General features: G+C 36.3%; 1 protein-coding gene across 1 annotated transcript; it reads right to left on the minus strand.

The window, feature by feature from the left end:
* Positions 1-591: 591 nt before the first annotated feature.
* Positions 592-17,531, minus strand: LOC123659049 (probable tRNA (guanine(26)-N(2))-dimethyltransferase). Its single transcript, XM_045594321.1, has 10 exons — positions 17,340-17,531; positions 16,998-17,255; positions 16,251-16,438; positions 15,643-15,871; positions 13,964-14,112; positions 13,217-13,385; positions 11,989-12,209; positions 8,587-8,724; positions 7,156-7,323; positions 592-814 (listed from the first exon to the last, which is right to left on the minus strand). The coding sequence occupies exons 1-10, from the start codon at positions 17,373-17,375 to the stop codon at positions 670-672; spliced, it is 1,701 nt and encodes a 566-aa protein (XP_045450277.1). The 5' UTR covers positions 17,376-17,531; the 3' UTR covers positions 592-669.
* Between the last annotated feature and the right edge of the window lie 1,430 nt (positions 17,532-18,961).

The raw sequence follows: 18,961 nt of genomic DNA on the forward strand, positions 1-18,961 counted from the left end.
GACCGATTTTTATGAAATTTTGTGTGAATATCGGATAGGTCTAAGAATCGGCCAACATCTATTTTCATACCCCGAAATTATAAGAGGGGGACTAATAACATATATAACAAAACAACGTTTCCGGGGTCAACTAGTAATTCTTATTTAAAATGTTATCACGTGAGGTTCATCGTGAGATTTTTAGAAGCCGACGAAAGTAATTGATATTAGATGCGAGTAATTTGTTTATTTATTTTCAAATTAAAATTTATTTATTAAAAAAAAACTACAGTCGAAAAAAATAAATTGTCTGAAGCACTTACTTCGACTGGAAAATTTTCTTTCATACGGATCAAGCTATAGTATGAAACGTTTTCAATGAAAGAACAAAAAAAGGGTATTGCTTCAGAAAATAAATGTTACATTTTAAAGATATTAAGCCTTATGTCAAGATAATATAGCAATTACTTCAAACTTAGAATTATTATATGTTCATTTTGTAATAGGGTGAAGGTAATTCAGAATAGAGATTAAAAGGAAATAAAATTTGCCCTTTCTCTCATGTTTATATAAATAACCAAGTAAAAAAATAAACAAACAAAGAGTTTTTTTTTATTTTATAAGTCAAACATTTAATATATAATTATACATAATATGTATAGATATATAATATTAACATTATATTTAAAATTAAACAGACGTATCAAGATCTTCGAAGTTTGATTTCTTTCGCGGTTCTTTGTCGTCGGGCGAGTGACCTCGTTTTTCATTGCCTTTCTCTTTACTGTGTTTATTTTGATTTCTTATTGCTTTTGATATTTTTTCTTCGCCGACACTGAAAATAGACAATTTATTAGTTATAATTATATAATCAGAGTTTAAAATTATTCAAAAGGGACATTCGTTATTACAACTTTTTTTTAATAATAAAAAAAGATATCTATACAATTTTACACATAATTTTGTCAGCACATGTAAAAACACAATGTTACTTTTCGCATTTAAATTTTTTATATGGCAACTTAACATTACTGTGATGCAAAGATATGAACATAACTCAAAGAAGTTTTACTAATCCTAACCCCCATTTTTTATTAATGAACATGGATTAAAATTATTGTTATATTTTATTTTCTTTTAAAGTCTTGTACTATAGACAACATCCTAAACCTATACTGCCATGTTTAGGTAAAAGATAGTATGAGGGGAAATTCAAGTATTACTTAAACACCGAAGGGGGGTGGGTGTCTATATTTTGCTTATTTTTGATGACATGGGCGGGTCTCGATGATGGTTCCGTCAGCAATATTTATTTATTATTTCTGAATAGATTAAAAAAATATATACACCAAAGATTTACATAATCATTGGAGGGGGGGGGGGGGGATAGTTTTTCTGACTTTCGCTGACAAGGGACAGGAGGGGGGTAAAAACTACTAAAATTTTAAGAATTTTTAAGAAATTGAACTAAATAAAGGTTTCATAAATTCAACAGTATCTTGGCTTCTCCAACTTCTGAAGAGGCTAGAAGTGTGTATAAATTAGTCCTAATATATTTAAAGAGACATTGTTGATTTAGTTAAGAACGATGGAGGTCAACAGTCGCATCGCAAGCTGCATAGTGAGTGAGCGTGTCGTTGAATAGAAAATAATAATTAAATAACATAATACCGGTTATTTAAAAGTAAACAACACCTGTGTGTCGAGTCCGGGAGTTGCTATTTACATTATGAAGCTTATGTTCAATGGAGGATAACTCATTTTCGGATAGCAGTGTAATGCAACTATGTGACTATGTTGACGAAGTTGAGAATGTAGACGTATTAGCAATAAATGAAGAATATACACAACGGGTGAATTTAAATAGTAATATTGAAAGTAATACGAATAAACGTGTACGATTAGAGGAGATGGAAAATAATGATGAAGAATGGATACAAGTTTCAAATAGTAGGGCGAAAAGAAGATTGATCGAAGATATACAATTAAGTGTTACATGCAAAGACAAGTTACCGAAACAATTTGCTTTGGCCAAACTATTAAAAGCGCAAAGTATTTCTGGCATTATGAAAATTAAATATATCAACGCATATAAAATTCTAGTAACTTTTAACTCGGAAGATTCAGCAAATAAGTTTTTGAATTGCGACGGACTTAGAAGTATGGGTTGGAAGAGTCAAAAAACATGGGAGGTGGGGACGTCTTATGGGATAGTTAAAGACATCGACTTAGATTTATCGGAGGAACATCTGATGGAATATTTACGAAGTGATATCGAAATTGTATCAGTTAAGAGGCTTAGTCGTAGAAGTGGTAACGAGTGGACGCCCAGTGAATCTATCAGGGTTGGGTTTAAAGGCTCTTCTTTACCTTCACACATATTTATATTGGATTTGAGAATTAAAGTTGAACCTTTCATATTTCCGGTCACTCAATGCTCCAACTGTTGGAGATATGGACATACAAAAACCTTATGCCCATCTAATAAAACTATATGCCCAAAGTGCAGTGGCCACCATGAAAATTGCGAAGTTACTACATTCAAATGCGTCAACTGTGGTGAGAATCATTTGGCCCTGTCAAAATCGTGTCAAAAATATAAAAAAGAAAAAAGAATCAGAGAGCTCATGTCTGAATTTAATGTTACGTATAGAAAGGCGTTGTTACTATATGTGCCTCCTACTCCTCAACGAATCTCAACGAATGATAACCCTAGTGCTAATTTAGAAATAGTTAATGTAAGTGAACCTTCGATTTCTTCGCGACCTACTTTTGCTGAAGCAGTGATATCGGGCCCTCTTACGAAAAAAAAAAGAGATTCCCAAAAAAAGGGCGGCAAAAATAAATACTAAGAAGCATACTGGACAAGATTTAATAGAAGAAGTCACGCTTATGGAAGTTTCTCAGGATACGAACACAGAAGAAGAGGTAGAAGGTTCTCACTCTTCAGAATCAGACGAAGAAACTCATCACGAACCTGAAACTGAAGAGCGCCCAGTGTCTTTGGTTGAGCTCATCCAGAAAATTCGTAAGATTTTTATTTTAAAGAAATTGAGTGTTTTTTCTAAAATTAAAAAGTCTTTACAAGTTATAGTGGACTGGGTTATGACATTTGTTTCAAAAAGTGTGTCAAATTTATCAGACTTTTTCAAAAATATATCTTTATTTATAAATGGATAGTAGTTCTGTAAAACAATTAAATTTAAATATGTTTCAGTGGAATGCACGTAGTATTAGACCTAAGTTACTGTCTTTTAAGAATTTGCTGATCCAAGAGAGGATTCATATTGCAGCTGTTACAGAGACATGGTTGGACTCAGAATACAGATTTAATATTAGGGATTATAATATATATAGACTAGATAGAAATGTTGCATACGGAGGTGTGGCTCTAATAGTACATAAATCTATCTCTTCACAAATTGTTAATTTTCAAAATAACCATATAGGCATGGAAATTATTTGGATTAAAGTGTCTAATTGCGACCAGTTGGAAAATATTATAGGAATTTATTGTCCCCATGAAATCAGTACGGCGCAGGCTGACTGGGATTTCTTATTCAATCTTTCAACAACGAAAACAATTATTTTAGGCGACTTCAACGGTCATCATACAACTTGGTCTCACAGGACTGACAATCGTGGTCTTCAAATCGTTAATTCATTTTTAGATTCTAATTTCGTTGTTTTAAATGATGGTTCTCCCACAAGGTTTCAACTGGTTGAAGGTATTTTAAGAGAGTCGTCTCCAGACATAACTTTCGTGTCTTCGGATATTTCGCTACACTTTGACTGGCAGGTTTTAAGTGAATCACTAGGAAGTGACCATTTATTTATTAAAATTACTACTAGTATATTTGTAATTACTAATCATCGTAAAAAAAGAAACTTTAAATCAGCAAATTGGCAGTTCTATTCTTTATATTTAGAAAAAGCATTCACTGACCTCATTTTACCAAATGATATTCAGACTGCTTACGATGTTTTTATTAATTTAATCAATGAAGCAGCAGATTTGTTTATTCCTTTTATAAAAATTTGTCAAAAACCTGAAAGCAAGTTTACTCCAAAACCTTACTGGAATGCAAAATTATCTAAAGCTGTTGCTATTCGTAGACTTTATCTTAGTATTTTCAGGCGTAATCCCACTCCAGATAACCTAAATAAGTTCTTAGACGCTGTTAGGGAATCACAAAGACTCATAAGGCACGCAGAGAGGAACGGATGGTCAAGCTTCTGCAATTCGGTTAGTGAAAATACTTCTGCTAATCAGATGTGGAGTAAGATGAAGTGGATGAAAGGGCGGAAACAATCTTCCCTAACCATTGATAAAGTCAAAGCCAATAGTCTCCTATGCAAGCTATGTCCTGATTTTGTTTCTCCGTCGAAACCTGTCTTCCGGTCTACTAATCCTTCTTTAGAAATTCCCATTACGATTTTTGAATTAAGCAATTGCATGAAATCAAAAGATACAGCTCCCGGAGAAGACGAAATTTCATTTTCTATGTTAAAACATCTTCCTGAAAATGCAAAATTATTCATGTTAAAATTATTCAATAGCATCTTAGATTCTGGTATTGTACCTTCTCAATGGAGACAAATACGTGTTATTCCAATCTCAAAACCGGGACGTGATCCCCAATCCGACTCGGCTTTTCGTCCAATTTCATTAATATCATGTATTTGCAAAATATTTCATATTTTATTAAAGAATAGAATTGAGTGGTTTTTAGAAAAAAATCATTTACTTTCAGACAATACTTTTGGATTCAGAAAGTCTAGGTCATGCTTGGATAGTCTGGTCCGTTTAGTCTCTATAATTCAAATTGGGTTTGCAACAGGTTATTCGACTATAGGATGTTTTGTGGATATAGACAATGCCTACAATAATGTTGACCTCTTGTTTTTGGTGGATACAATGGATCGTCTTCAGATCGGTACACAAATATGTTTGTACATTTGGAACTTTCTCATTGAAAGACGTATTCAGATTATTGCTGATAATACAAACTTTGTTAGGACTTGCAGTCGTGGCCTTGCACAAGGCGACCCACTGTCACCGCTTTTGTTTAATATAGCCACTATTGATATATGCAAACGAATCAAGTCAGCAATGATTATGCAATACGCGGATGACTTTGTTTTATTTAGCTCAGGAAACGATATTTTACAAGCTTCGACCAACTTACAGTCTGACTTGGACTTATTATGTATTCTTTTGTCCGATATCGGTTTGAATCTGTCTCCATCCAAGAGCAAGGTTTGTATTTTTAAAAAACGACCATTTAGGGGTACGGTTGAACTTAAAGTAAGCAATATAATTCTAGATACAGTGGAGAGCGTTAAGTATTTAGGGTTGTGGCTTGACCGTTCTCTTAGATGGGGTAAACATGTGAGCGAGACTAAAGATAAATGCATAAAATTTTTAAATATATGTAAAGTTTTGGCTGGTTCAGGTTGGGGAATACATCCTAAGCACCTTCGTAGAATATATATTTCAATCATCCGCAGTCGTATGGATTATGCTAGCTTTTTATATAATGATAGTGCCCAGTTACACGTAAGAAAACTTGACTGCATTCAAAATCAAGCTATGCGTATAATAGGTGGATTTATCAAAAGCACTCCTATCCATGTCATGGAAAGTGAGCTTTCATTACAGCCATTATGTCTCCGTAGAGAGTATTTGGGCCATAAGTTTTATCTTAAAAATAAATCTTTTAAAATAAATTCAATTGTTACATTACTAAGTCATTTAAACGATTCAATGGCATCTATTCGTTGGAACAGGAAGAAAAAACCCTTACTGGTCTCCATCCATAATTATCTCAAAAATACCTCTATTAATATCAGTTCACAGTTGGAAATGTTTTCTTTAAACATATGGATAACCGGAATTAATTTACAGAATTTTATAAAATCAAATATTAAAGATATACATAATCCTAAACGTACTTTCTCTAATTTACAATTAAATTCATTTTACCGTAAGATGTCTTCAGAGAGTTACAATGGGTTCTATAAGGTTTTTACGGATGGGTCCAAAGATAGTTACGGAGGTGGGGCGGCGTTTTACGATTCTCAAATTAATTTTAAAGCCAAATTCCAAATTACCCATGATCTGTCTATAATGCACATAGAATTAATAGCTATAGCAGAGGCCTTGTCTTATATCAAATCTATCAATGGGAATAATTTCGTCATATTTACAGATGCTAAAAGCGCATTGCAACACTTAGCTCGGTGTACCTCGACTTTTCGAGGAATCCCTGTAGCTTACGATATAATAAAATTAATTTCGGAACTAAACACCTCCACTAAATCTGTATATCTTCAATGGATCCCTTCGCATTGTGGTATTGTTGAAAATGAAATTGTTGATGAGCTTGCAAAACAAGCATGTACAGAAGGCGTTGTAGTCAATACTAAACCTTTTTATAGCGAGTGTTTATTTACCTCTAAAAATCGTTGTTTGGAATTGTGGAAGGAATATTTTGATGAAAGGTCTACCAAAAAGGGTATTTGGTACAAAACCATACAGCCTGAACCGATGAGTTCTCCTTGGATCAGCAATAGTTTAAGCAGATTAGATATAGTAATAGCCTTAAGAATGCGCTCCGGACACATCCCATTGAACAAGTTTGCTTATTTGATGAATAAAACTAATACTCCGAATTGTGAGGAATGTGAAAAAATTGAAGACGTTTATCATATTGTTATGGAATGTATCCGGAATGAACCATTACGAAATGAAATATTTATGTCTCATAATATTATAAGAGAAGTCGGTGGAATAAACTGCGTCTTGGCATTCCCTTTATCCAAGGAGGCCAGGGCTCTGTATAAACTGGTTAGATTGGGTTTGAGAGTGAGATGAGCGATCATCTTCTCTCAAGACCAGTTTCTAGTTTAAGAAGACGTATAGAGTGTCATAGTCGCTTTTTGTGACCAAGCTCTTTAAAATAAAGATTAAAAAAAAAAAAAAAAAAAAAACGATGGAGGTGATGTGGTCGCTGTGTGACAAAACCTCCAATTTTTTTTTAGAATTAAAAAAAAAAGGTTTCATAAAATATATATTGATGATTATGAAAATGACGCATGATTGCAATCGCAAAATAAATATAATGAAATTTAAATTTTACAAAAGCAGTAGATTAAGGTGTGTGTCTATCATACTTGACAGCGGCGCGAGAGCCGGGTCCCCAGTGGGGCGTGGGGTTGAACTGGAAGCGAAGGCGGCCATCACGTCGACTGATGGGGTTCGCGTCCGGGCGGGGACTTAGATCCACTGTGTTAGACACTGGCTGCTTCAGGATATATGCGGCTACTGGGTCAGACTGTAATCTGTTAAGGAACAAATGAAAAATACATATGTCGGAGACAGTCATTAATTCAGAACAATAATGGAAGTTAGGCATGGCGTCTTGAGGTTGGAAGCACTGTGTGTATGCACAGAAGCGGTCGAGATGACAAGAAGATATTTGTGAAAATCATTAAAAATAAGGATTATGGCATTTACAACGTAGTTTCTTCTCAGTACCGGGCCAGCCCAAGCGGTGACGCTGTCAAGGTCGATAAGGCCCACAGCACTCTGAAAAAAAAATCAACAAGCTCACTTGTGGGGGCGGGCGGGGCGGGCGGGGCGCGCGGCGCGCTCGTCTTCAGCGACAGGCGGCACGCGTGCGAGTACGACACGCGGTGGCGGGACATGGTACCGAACAACAAGCTCACTTGTGGGGGCGGGCGGGGCGCGCGGCGTGCCAGGCGCGCACCACGTCCCACACGGCGCGCGCCGGCGCGCTCGTCTTCAGCGACAGGCGGCACGCGTGCGAGTACGACACGCGGTGGCGGGACATGGTACCGAACAACAAGCTCACTTGTGGGGGCGGGCGGGGCGCGCGGCGTGCCAGGCGCGCACCACGTCCCACACGGCGCGCGCCGGCGCGCTCGTCTTCAGCGACAGGCGGCACGCGTGCGAGTACGACACGCGGTGGCGGGACATGGTACCGAACAACAAGCTCACTTGTGGGGGCGGGCGGGGCGCGCGGCGTGCCAGGCGCGCACCACGTCCCACACGGCGCGCGCCGGCGCGCTCGTCTTCAGCGACAGGCGGCACGCGTGCGAGTACGACACGCGGTGGCGGGACATGGTACCGAACAACAAGCTCACTTGTGGGGGCGGGCGGGGCGCGCGGCGTGCCAGGCGCGCACCACGTCCCACACGGCGCGCGCCGGCGCGCTCGTCTTCAGCGACAGGCGGCACGCGTGCGAGTACGACACGCGGTGGCGGGACATGGTACCGAACAACAAGCTCACTTGTGGGGGCGGGCGGGGCGCGCGGCGTGCCAGGCGCGCACCACGTCCCACACGGCGCGCGCCGGCGCGCTCGTCTTCAGCGACAGGCGGCACGCGTGCGAGTACGACACGCGGTGGCGGGACATGGTACCGAACAACAAGCTCACTTGTGGGGGCGGGCGGGGCGCGCGGCGTGCCAGGCGCGCACCACGTCCCACACGGCGCGCGCCGGCGCGCTCGTCTTCAGCGACAGGCGGCACGCGTGCGAGTACGACACGCGGTGGCGGGACATGGTACCGAACAACAAGCTCACTTGTGGGGGCGGGCGGGGCGCGCGGCGTGCCAGGCGCGCACCACGTCCCACACGGCGCGCGCCGGCGCGCTCGTCTTCAGCGACAGGCGGCACGCGTGCGAGTACGACACACGGTGGCCCGCGTGCAGCAGCGCCGACCTGGGGGGCCACGGTAGTGAACACTCTTGAACTTCTTTATGCACGTTCGACTTGAGGAGTGAACCGATGAATGCGCGACGAGAGCGTTACGATAAGTGCGATCGGGCGAGGCACAAGTTCAGAGGGAGATATAAGTTAGATAGAGCTAAAGAAGTTTTACTTCAGTCGTGTGGTCTAAAGTAGATCAGCAAACAAGAGTACCGTGATAGTGACCGATTACCGTAGACTATACCTACAACACCAGAAGCAGCGCAAGTACGTTACCGACCCTTCCGATGACCCTCCCCAAGAGCTCTCTATCTTACTCACAACAGGAACACAGCAGTACTGTTTTCTAGCAGTATTGTGTTCCAGCAGTATTGTGTTCCTGTTGGTGGGTAAGGTAACCAGAGTTCGGGGGGGGGGATCGGGGATTAGGTCCGCAACGCGCTTGTGATGCTTCTGATGTTGCAGGCGTCTATAAGCTACGGTAATCTCTTACTATCAGGTGAGCCGTACGCTTGTTTGCCGACCTAGTGATAAAAAAAAGTACTTGAGAGCAATATTATTTAGCTGTGATCTTCTGTAAGGTCAAGGTGCTTCCCCAGTCCGGCTACTCCAGATTTTGAACAGGATATACAGAGTGTCCCAGAACTCGACGTCAAGCCGAAACGAGTGACAGGATTGATTGTAACCATCATAAGAAAAATCAAAAGAAAAATCTACCCAGCAGTTTAAAATTATGGGCATTTAAGAAAAACTTAGAAATTTGGTCAAACTGTAACAATTTTTCGGTTATTGTGGTTAATTTTTATTATTTTTGTTCATTTAAACTTTGGAACCGTAACCTTAAATAACATTTCTAAACACAGTTAAAAATAATGACATAATTGCCCCAAGTTTTCTATCTTCAATTCCACGAACGGAAATACTTGGGTCATCTGCGACCTCTTGCAACACTTCTTCCTCGTAAGGAAAGCAAGCTCTATTTGATTCGGGAAATGGCCACCCTCCGTGAGTGAACGGTGCACATTAACAAACACGCCGTGATCCGGATAGCGCTCTAAATTTGGATATCTTTCACGATAAAGTATAGCGACGGCACTTGCATTGCAGCTGCATTCCCCATAAATGAGGTGCTTGTTCGCATATTCTTGTGAAGTGTAGCGCGTAGGCATGGTAAATAACAAGGATGCAAATACAAAAGTCCAATTCCAAAAGAGAGAAGCCCAAGTTGCCGGTATTTAATCAACAAGCCCAATTCACAAAATCAAAATCAAATCAAAATCAAAAATAGCTTTATTCAAATAGGCTCCAAGAGCACTTTCGAATCGTCATTTTACAAATTAAAACTTTAGAAATTAATTATTATTTTTGTAAAAGTGAAGCTACCACCGATTCGGAATGTAGATTCTGCAGAGAAGAATCGGCAAGAAACTCCGCAGTTACTCTTTTGAAAATAATATATAAACACAAAAATCCAAGTCCAAAAAGAGAAGCCAAAGTTATCAGAACTAAATCAACACAAGCGAATACGGAAAGGTGCGCAGTAGACGAATGAGCGAAACGTACTAACTGGTGTCAGACTTGTAGCAGACTCATTTGCTTGGTATAGCGACTGTATCTGTTTCATTTGCACGCGTGTAAACGACGCATCTCCGTCTCACTGCGTGGCCTCACTATCTGTCTCGCTCGCTCATAGCAAACATGTCCACTATACATGTCCACTATCCATCTCTCTCATCATTTTGCCGTAAAATTAAGAACCTACCAAGAGCTTGTGCGAATAAAAAACATTTGAACTGAGTAAAATGGGTTAGCAAAAATCGGGTTAGTTGAGGTTTTTATTTTTTACTCGTTGTTTTTTTTTTTGTACGAAACTAACAAGTATTGTACCATTTTACAATGCAGATTAAATGCGCAAACTTTTAATGGCACTCGCCAAAGCACTTTAGTACATTTTTTTTAAAGGATTTTGGGCCTTTCAAAGTCGACAAATTTTTAAAACTTTAAATTCATAGTTCAACAAATAGTCTTAATTCTAGAAAACTTGGGGCAATTGTGTCATTATTTTTAACTGTGGTTCTAGAAATGTTATTCAAGATTACGGTTTCAAAGTTTAAATGAACAAAAATAATAAAAATTAACCATAATAACCGAAAAATGATTACAGTTTGATCAAATTCCTAGGTTTTTCTTAAATACCCATAATTTTCAAACTGCATGGGATAGGTTTTTTTTTATTTTTCTCACGGTGGTTACAATCAATCCTGTCACCCCGTTTCGGATTGACGTTAAGTTCTGGGACAACTTGTATACTGACTACTGCTATGCCCCACCTCAATACTTAGTTATTTAATCTTATTACCAGTAGATACCATTTATGGCTAGGCTTTAGATTAAGAACCGTCATTTTGAAGTTAGATATGTTAGCGTTTTTTTTGTAACGAAATTATGTCGATAAACGTCTAATTTGGAAATTAGATAGGTTAGGGTTATTATTATGTTTTTTTTTTGTAACGAAATTATGCCGATAAACTGTCAAATTTTGAGCTTAGATAATTTGACGGTTCTTAATCTACAGCCTAACCCCATTTATTCTAATTAAAAACTATATTTAGTAAAACAAATAAAACACAATCCTTCTTGCAAACAAATCTATTTGAGATTGCTCCCTATCAGTGTGATATGTACAGGTGTTTGATATTACTACAGTTTTGTAACAATGGTCATTTTTGTGTCTTTGATAATATCCTAGAACAATGTTATCTTTTAAATTTGGAATGCTTTGTTTACATCTATAATCTAACAGCAATACATTTTTGTTCATAACTATGTGTGTCACAGATAACCAAAATAAACATAATTGCACACCAAACAAAGGGTTTGCACACATTATTAGGTTAATTATATTGTAATTTAACAGATAATTCATTTACGAACACAAATATATCTTTACTGATGTCTATAATAACATTGTCAATATATTTTTGTTTTCATATAGGTATTTTTTACGACTAGGCCAAGAAGTGCACAGCAAACCTTAAGTACATTTAACCGTAAGTGGTTACCATAATCTATAGACGCCTGCAACACCCCTCTCGGCCCTACTCAGGAGCTCAGACCATCTTACTTGCCACAGGACCACAACACTAGAGTAATATCAGCATCTTCTGTAAGGTCGAGGCACTTCCGCAGTCGAACTACTCTAGGTATCGACCAGGACACATCCTGCTGTGAATTACCTAAATAAAAGTGTCCTACACTATATAAGCTACTACTAACCTCATGACCAGCATGGGCATAGTCTCCAAGTGCACTCTTCCGAACAATTTATCCAATGTATAGTACAAAGGAACATCCTGTAGTTCCTCCCTGACCATGGAGAGAACGCCCTGTATTCTCTTAGCGGTTGCAAATAAGTGTGGCTTATCTTCAACATGAGTGAGGACTCGGGTGACGAATGCTTCATCGTGGATCGGTGCTGACCAGATTGGACCTCCTAACTAGAAAAAAAAGTATTCGTTTTATTTATTTCAAGGATCTAGATCCATTTTTTTATATAAATGTGGGAAATAAGCGTACAGTCTGGATGATGGTTAGCAGTTACGATAGTCTGTGGACGTTTGCGAAATTAGAACCCTACTCTCGCTTTCAAAACACTCACACGAGTTCTGCCAACCTTAATGTATTGGTTTGCAACCATAAGATCATTATGGTTGAAAAATCAACTTCCTTAGTCGGGATGTTACCGATTTTGCTCTAAGTATTCTGTTCTCTCCTTCGAATAAATCTATCTTTTTAATTTTTATTTTTACTTAAAAAACTATCATCATCATCATCTTCATCACTTCGGCCTATCGCAGTCCACTGCTGGACACGAACCTCCACAAGTTCGCGCTAAAAATGGCGTGAAGTCGTGTGTAAAAAAACTATTATGGCAAAAGAATATTTGAATTCATGATACTCAATGTTATAAATAGCATCCAAAATCCACGTTAAGGAATAAATTAAAGAATTTAATTTATTCAAAATATTACAAGATTATTTTTTGTTGAAACATTTCTAAATTTGCCATTTCTATCACTCTTTATCTCTGTTTAAAGTTTGATCTGTAGGAATAATTTATATTTATGTATTTTAATTTAATTGATGCCTCGTACTTTATTTCATATTAATAAATCGTTGGAAACTGTTTTTTTTTTTAATAATTAAAGAAAACAAACACATCAAAATAATTGGATGTGGAGTATTCTTTACATACACAGCCATTTTGTGTCTTGAGTGTTACACTCTTAAAATAAACATGGTTAAGTTTTTAGGAGTGTATAGTATTTAACTTAAATGTATTATTATAATGTATAAATATTTAAATAATAAAATAATATAGCAAGCTTAGTAAATGACAGCGAAAATATTTCAGAGATAAGACTTGGGCCATCAAAAGTATTTATTCATGGCAAAAATATAGCAGATAATTTCTATTAGACTACAATTAAAACTATTTTCTTACATGATGCCGTTGGTTACAATGTTCACAATACTCCCCAACAGGAGGGACCGCTGGTAGGAAGGCTTTCATTTGTTCTGGATTTTTCTCAGTGGGATTCGGTTTGAATCCTCCAAGTTGCTGTAAGGCTATATTGTCGCATCCCACGCAATGGTACACCATAGACAGTTTGCTGGAGATTAAAGGTTTAAGTATAAGAAACTCATAATATACAGGGTAATACTAGATTTTGAAAAACATAATGAAATCAAGTTCTCATTTGTTTTTTTTTGAAAATTATGTCGAGAAACAAGCGTACGGCTCACCTGATAGGAAGCTTTGATGGATGGTATTTAAACACTGCTACAGGGTGAGTGTAACACAGTTAAAAAATTTATTCACTCCACAACTTTAACATAGTCTCATAATTCGATACTCTAATCTTTACTTGTGTTGTGACCAGGAACTTAGAGAATGTAGGGACTTCCCAAACCCCAATCTAAATAATATAAATTTTATATGAAGACACTTACCCAGTAATTGCTTTTGGCTATTATAGCTAAAAATTGAACATGAAGACAGTTTTTTAGTAATTGCCCCAGGCTCACTTCACACTTTAGCCTATCGCAGTCTACTGCTGGACATAGCCTCCACAAGTTCGCGCCAAAAATGGCGTGAACTTACGTATTTTGCCCATAGTCACCACGCTGGGCAGGTGAGTTGGTGACCGCAGGCTATTATAGATAAAAATTTAGTATTAACCCTTATTACCTAGTAGTTGTCTTGCAATGTATAGCCCCTGAGTAAATCTTGACAAATACGCGAATGTAGAAGTCTGCGGATATACTCAGCAGCGGTACTATGTAACGGCTGTATCGGTTTGCGTGTGACTCTATACACTGGAGCAGTATCCTTAATGCCTGTAAAAAAGTTAAAAAAACTTTATGAAAAATAATTTTTATTTGGGCATTTTTTTTTAGTAGAATGAAAATATAAATTTCTTTTATATTTACTAGCGGACCCGGCAGACGTTGTCCTGCCCGGAAAACAGCTACCAAAGATAGTTTACATACCGGGTCCAATTGAGATGAAAACTACCCTATGTCCCAAGTTGGACCAAATTACAGATGGTTACAAAATTTTATAAAAATTGGTTCAGTAGTTTCGGAGTTTATCGCTAACATACATCATGACGCGAAATTTTTATATATATATATATAGAAGATTGGATGTAGAACTAGTATATTAAAAATAATAATAATTAGTATGAGAAACAAGAGAAAAAAAGTCCAAAAAGCAAGTACTTAAAAATATGAGATTTGATGATAAATCACTTTATTCTATTTATATGGTCTAGTGTATAGAGAATGTGTGACTGCAGTTTTATTTCAAGTCAATAGAGAGAAAGAGATAGAGATTAGGGATTGTTTTAAATCTGATCCTTTTCTTTATACAAGAGATAATGGATACTTCTGCCCAATATGAGAACTGCTAACAAGTAGGTAGATAATTTAAAAAAAAACTAATTTTCGCCAAGTGGTCGAAATTCGACCATAATTGAATCAAAATTATAAGTTTGAACATTATTAAGGTTCTATTGTCAAAGACAATACTTCTATTCTATAATAATAAACAAAAGAGTATATAATATTTCAAATATATGGTAGTGTGTGTAATGTTTTTTTTATTGATTTAATGTAAGTAAATACTAGTAAAATAATTTAAAAAATATTAGCGTTCTGCACTCCTCCTTAATATAAACTTTAAAACTATTTTTTTTCGTGTATGCAATAAAGTTTAATAAATAAATAAACTATAAGTCTGCGTGCCTCCGTCTGCGCATTTTTTTGAAAAAGGGGTACTAAATTTTTGTTTCACATATTAATAAATAGATGAGTGTTTTCTAGACTAATATCAAGTACGATCAAAAATATTCAGTTTCATTCTTTAGAAACTATATAAGGCTCATAATATTAAGAAATATGGTGAAATCATGTGAAACAGTGACACAACCTGCCCTGTGTGTGTCTTTTTACCACGCACATCGTTGTGTGAAAGAGATAAATATATTCTTAATTATCACGTTTTTAAGGAGTAAACTCTGGTCACGTGTTGGAACTGACACACCCACTTTATTAATATGTATAACCATATTTTCGTAAGGGAGGGGCATAAAAAAAATATGTTAAACTCAATAAGGAGAATTCATTTACTTGCACTACCTACATTATTTAAATTAAAGCTTGCGTAAGTTTTAGCTAAGTCTACCATTCTCTGGAATATTATTTTTTGTCATTTAAATTTACAGATGATTAATTGATAAAAACTACAGATCGACAGTCCTGTGATTGCCTCGTATAAAATATCAATTAGTTTCGAGTCATTCCTCACCGTTTGTATGCCCATGTGGATAATTAAACATTTTTAATATGTGTAACTATATATCATACCATTTCATGACAACATTTCGTTTTAAGACTAATAGCACCATATTTGCTATAACATGTCTCAGGCGAGTTTCCCGCTAAAACGGCCATGTCTGTTGCTGTCACTAATAAAAGACCGCCATCTTGAACACTTTGTACAGCAGAGTCAAGGAATATAGACGGACAGCCGTATGGATCTAAATCAATGGCTGCAAACCTTTTTGTCGGATGTTTGTGTTTGTACATGAGCATACTGAAAAATTAATTGAAAATTATTAATTATAAGAATAAATATTTTGTTAAGCAATTAATTCAATATTTGCATTTTGACTTTTTTTTAATGTGATTTTTTCTTGAATATCTCAAATTTTATTTATTGGCCTACTATATTAATTATGTTTATAGTGTAACAAAGAATATCACAATTACAGGCTCTAAGTGAGACACATGCCAATATTTTTTTTTTGTTTGTTGGTGTTACTTATGGACCAAAAACAACAAAAAAATAGAAAAGAAATTACTCAATAAATTAACTAAATTTTTTTAAATAAATATTACACATGAACATTACTTTTATAAATTTTATTTTGTATATAATTTTTTAATTTAAAGTAGGTACTACATAAGCATACCAGGCGTCATCATGGCTAGTATCTATCAAAGATTCCACACCGTTGTGTACCACATTTTCCTTTATCGTCTCCACGGCCTGCTCTGACAGATCATTAGCTACAATTTTAGTGACATTAGGGATCTCTTTTGCATAGCGTATACTTCTTAGCCCTGTTGCTGATAAGGCTTCTAGGATTGTAACTGGTACCTAAAAGCAAGAAAAAATAGGCTAAATAATTTTTAAGATTTTTAAATTATTAGATTATTTATTAAGAAATATTTATTTTTTATAACCAACATTTCCTATCTTAAATAAATATTCTTATAACATTTTAACTAAGGGCAGAACCATCATTGTGTGCATGTCCACAACCTTCAGTCAAAATATTTTCTCATTATTTTTCAAAAAAAAGTTAGCTGAAATTATCATATAAAATTTCATCCCATTTTCTCTTATTAAAGGAGCGGCAAATCAAAATGGCCTGGGTCTACCCACAAGCCTAAATCAGGTCCAACTTCCTCAAATAGTTATTTCCATACCTAAAATGAGTGGTAAAAAAAATCAAATTTATATGTTGGATGGTATCCACCCCTGGTTTTGACATAAATTTAGTTAATTTTATTTATAGCATAGGTATATAATATTAAAAAAATATTTGTACATTTTAGTACATACATATTAGAAAAAAAAAAACATTTTTTGAGAAACACTTTTATAATATTAAGCATAATAATTAAAAAGTGTACAAAGCATACAGAAAACGAACCTCTAAATTATCTTCAGTTTTAGCTGAGTCTCCAGTAATCTGTTCGTTTAAATTTTTAATGTTTTTTTGTAACCTGGTAATCTTTTCAGCCTTATAATCTTGAGTGAACACACTCAGTACCGCTATACTCAAATCTCTGTTAAATTCTTGAACAGGGTTATAGAAAACCTTTTCTGTTGTCAGACGTATTTCAGCTTGTCCTTCTTTTATACTTTTTGTACTCACATCCACTGTTGAAGCTTCCATTTTCATAATTTTCTAACAATAATAAAGGTTATATGTTAAACATTAAAATTACTGTATTAAATTTAAAACATTACGTCAAGGTTTATTTATATTAACCAAAAAGTATCTTCTGAATATGGGCAAATACTTCATAAATATTGAGAGACTTATTTTATTTTATTATTTTACATATATAAAAATTAAGAAATACAAAACAAACACAGTTCAGTTCTTTGCTTAATGGCTTTTAGTTGTGTCAGTTTGACACATATCATTTCGCCAGTGTCACATGGGATGGAGAACACACGACGGAGATTGTTATTATTTCGGTGGATTTGAGAATACAATTTAGTTAAATTTTGAAAATACACGAAAATAGTATGTATTTATTCACAATACTCTCAAAATGTACAAAAATATAAAAATATTTATAAGTATATAACATTGTACTAAATATATATATATATATATATATATATATATATATATATATATATATATATATATATATATATATATATATATATACATTGTAATATTTACAATTTAATTTTATTATATTTAATATATTTACATAAAAAGGAACACAGAGGACTAAACACAAACATTAATAAAGATTCAACATTTATAGGGCGGGGAACTTCAGGAGGGAGTACGTCATACAACGGATGAAGGAGTTTGGGGCAATTAAACAGGATATGGGATGGGGATCCTTCATCTAAACCGCATTCACAGAGTGAATGGTCCCGTACTCTAATTTTTGCGAGATGTCTAGGTGTGCACGCGTGACCTAAACGCAACCTGCAAATGGTCGAAGTGACCCAGCGATCGGCGTGTCTAAAACGGAAAAACCATGGTCGTCTAGGGATTTCTGGTTGCAGGCTCGCATAGTATTTACCTTTTACCATTTTGGATGATATCCAAGATGATGTCCACGAATTGGCCAACCGAGTATTCGCTGCAACACCAAGATCATAACAGAAATTTTTATAGTGAGCATGGGAGCCGATTTGGATGGCAGATTTGGCACATGAATCCGCAGTCTCGTTGCCGGGAATATCAGAGTGACTGGGAATCCAAACAAGAGTGATCTGCAAACCTTTCTGATGACATAAAAACAAAACTTCCCTGATTTTTAAAATAATGACAAATCTTTTTCTGCTACGAAACGGGTTTTCCTTAATTGCTAATAGGCAACTTAAGGAGTCAGTCAAAATTACGGTTTGTCTTAAATCGTGGGAGTGGGCATATAAAATAGCTTCCAAAATAGCGACGGCTTCACCGGTGAAGACCGATGATTCAGGCGGGCACTTAAACTGTAAAATAATTTTGAATTTTGGGATCCAGCAAGCTGCGCCAACGCAGCTATCTGCTGACAGTTTAGACGCATCGGTATAAATAAGTAGATGATCGGACCAATTTTGATGAACTACATATTTAAAGAGAGACTTAGTGTTCGGGGAACCTTTGATAAGACCAAGGTTTGTAACAATGACAGGACGATATACAAGGGCTTTATAGGGAATAGAAAAAAGAGGATTTATAGGCAGTTGAATATATGGATTTGGAAGTTTAGTAAAGTACAGGAAGCTATTCAAAAGACATGATTCGGGTTTGTTGGGATTGTGAATTTGTGATAGTTCGCTTAAACGACTCCAAAGAGGATGTGAAGATAGCTGTAACATTTTGCTGACAAACCGATCACAAAGGAATTGTCTCCTTATTTGCAACGGAGGGTC

This window comes from Melitaea cinxia, chromosome 13 (genome assembly GCF_905220565.1).
Source record: "Melitaea cinxia chromosome 13, ilMelCinx1.1, whole genome shotgun sequence".
Classification (NCBI taxonomy): domain Eukaryota; kingdom Metazoa; phylum Arthropoda; class Insecta; order Lepidoptera; family Nymphalidae; genus Melitaea; species Melitaea cinxia.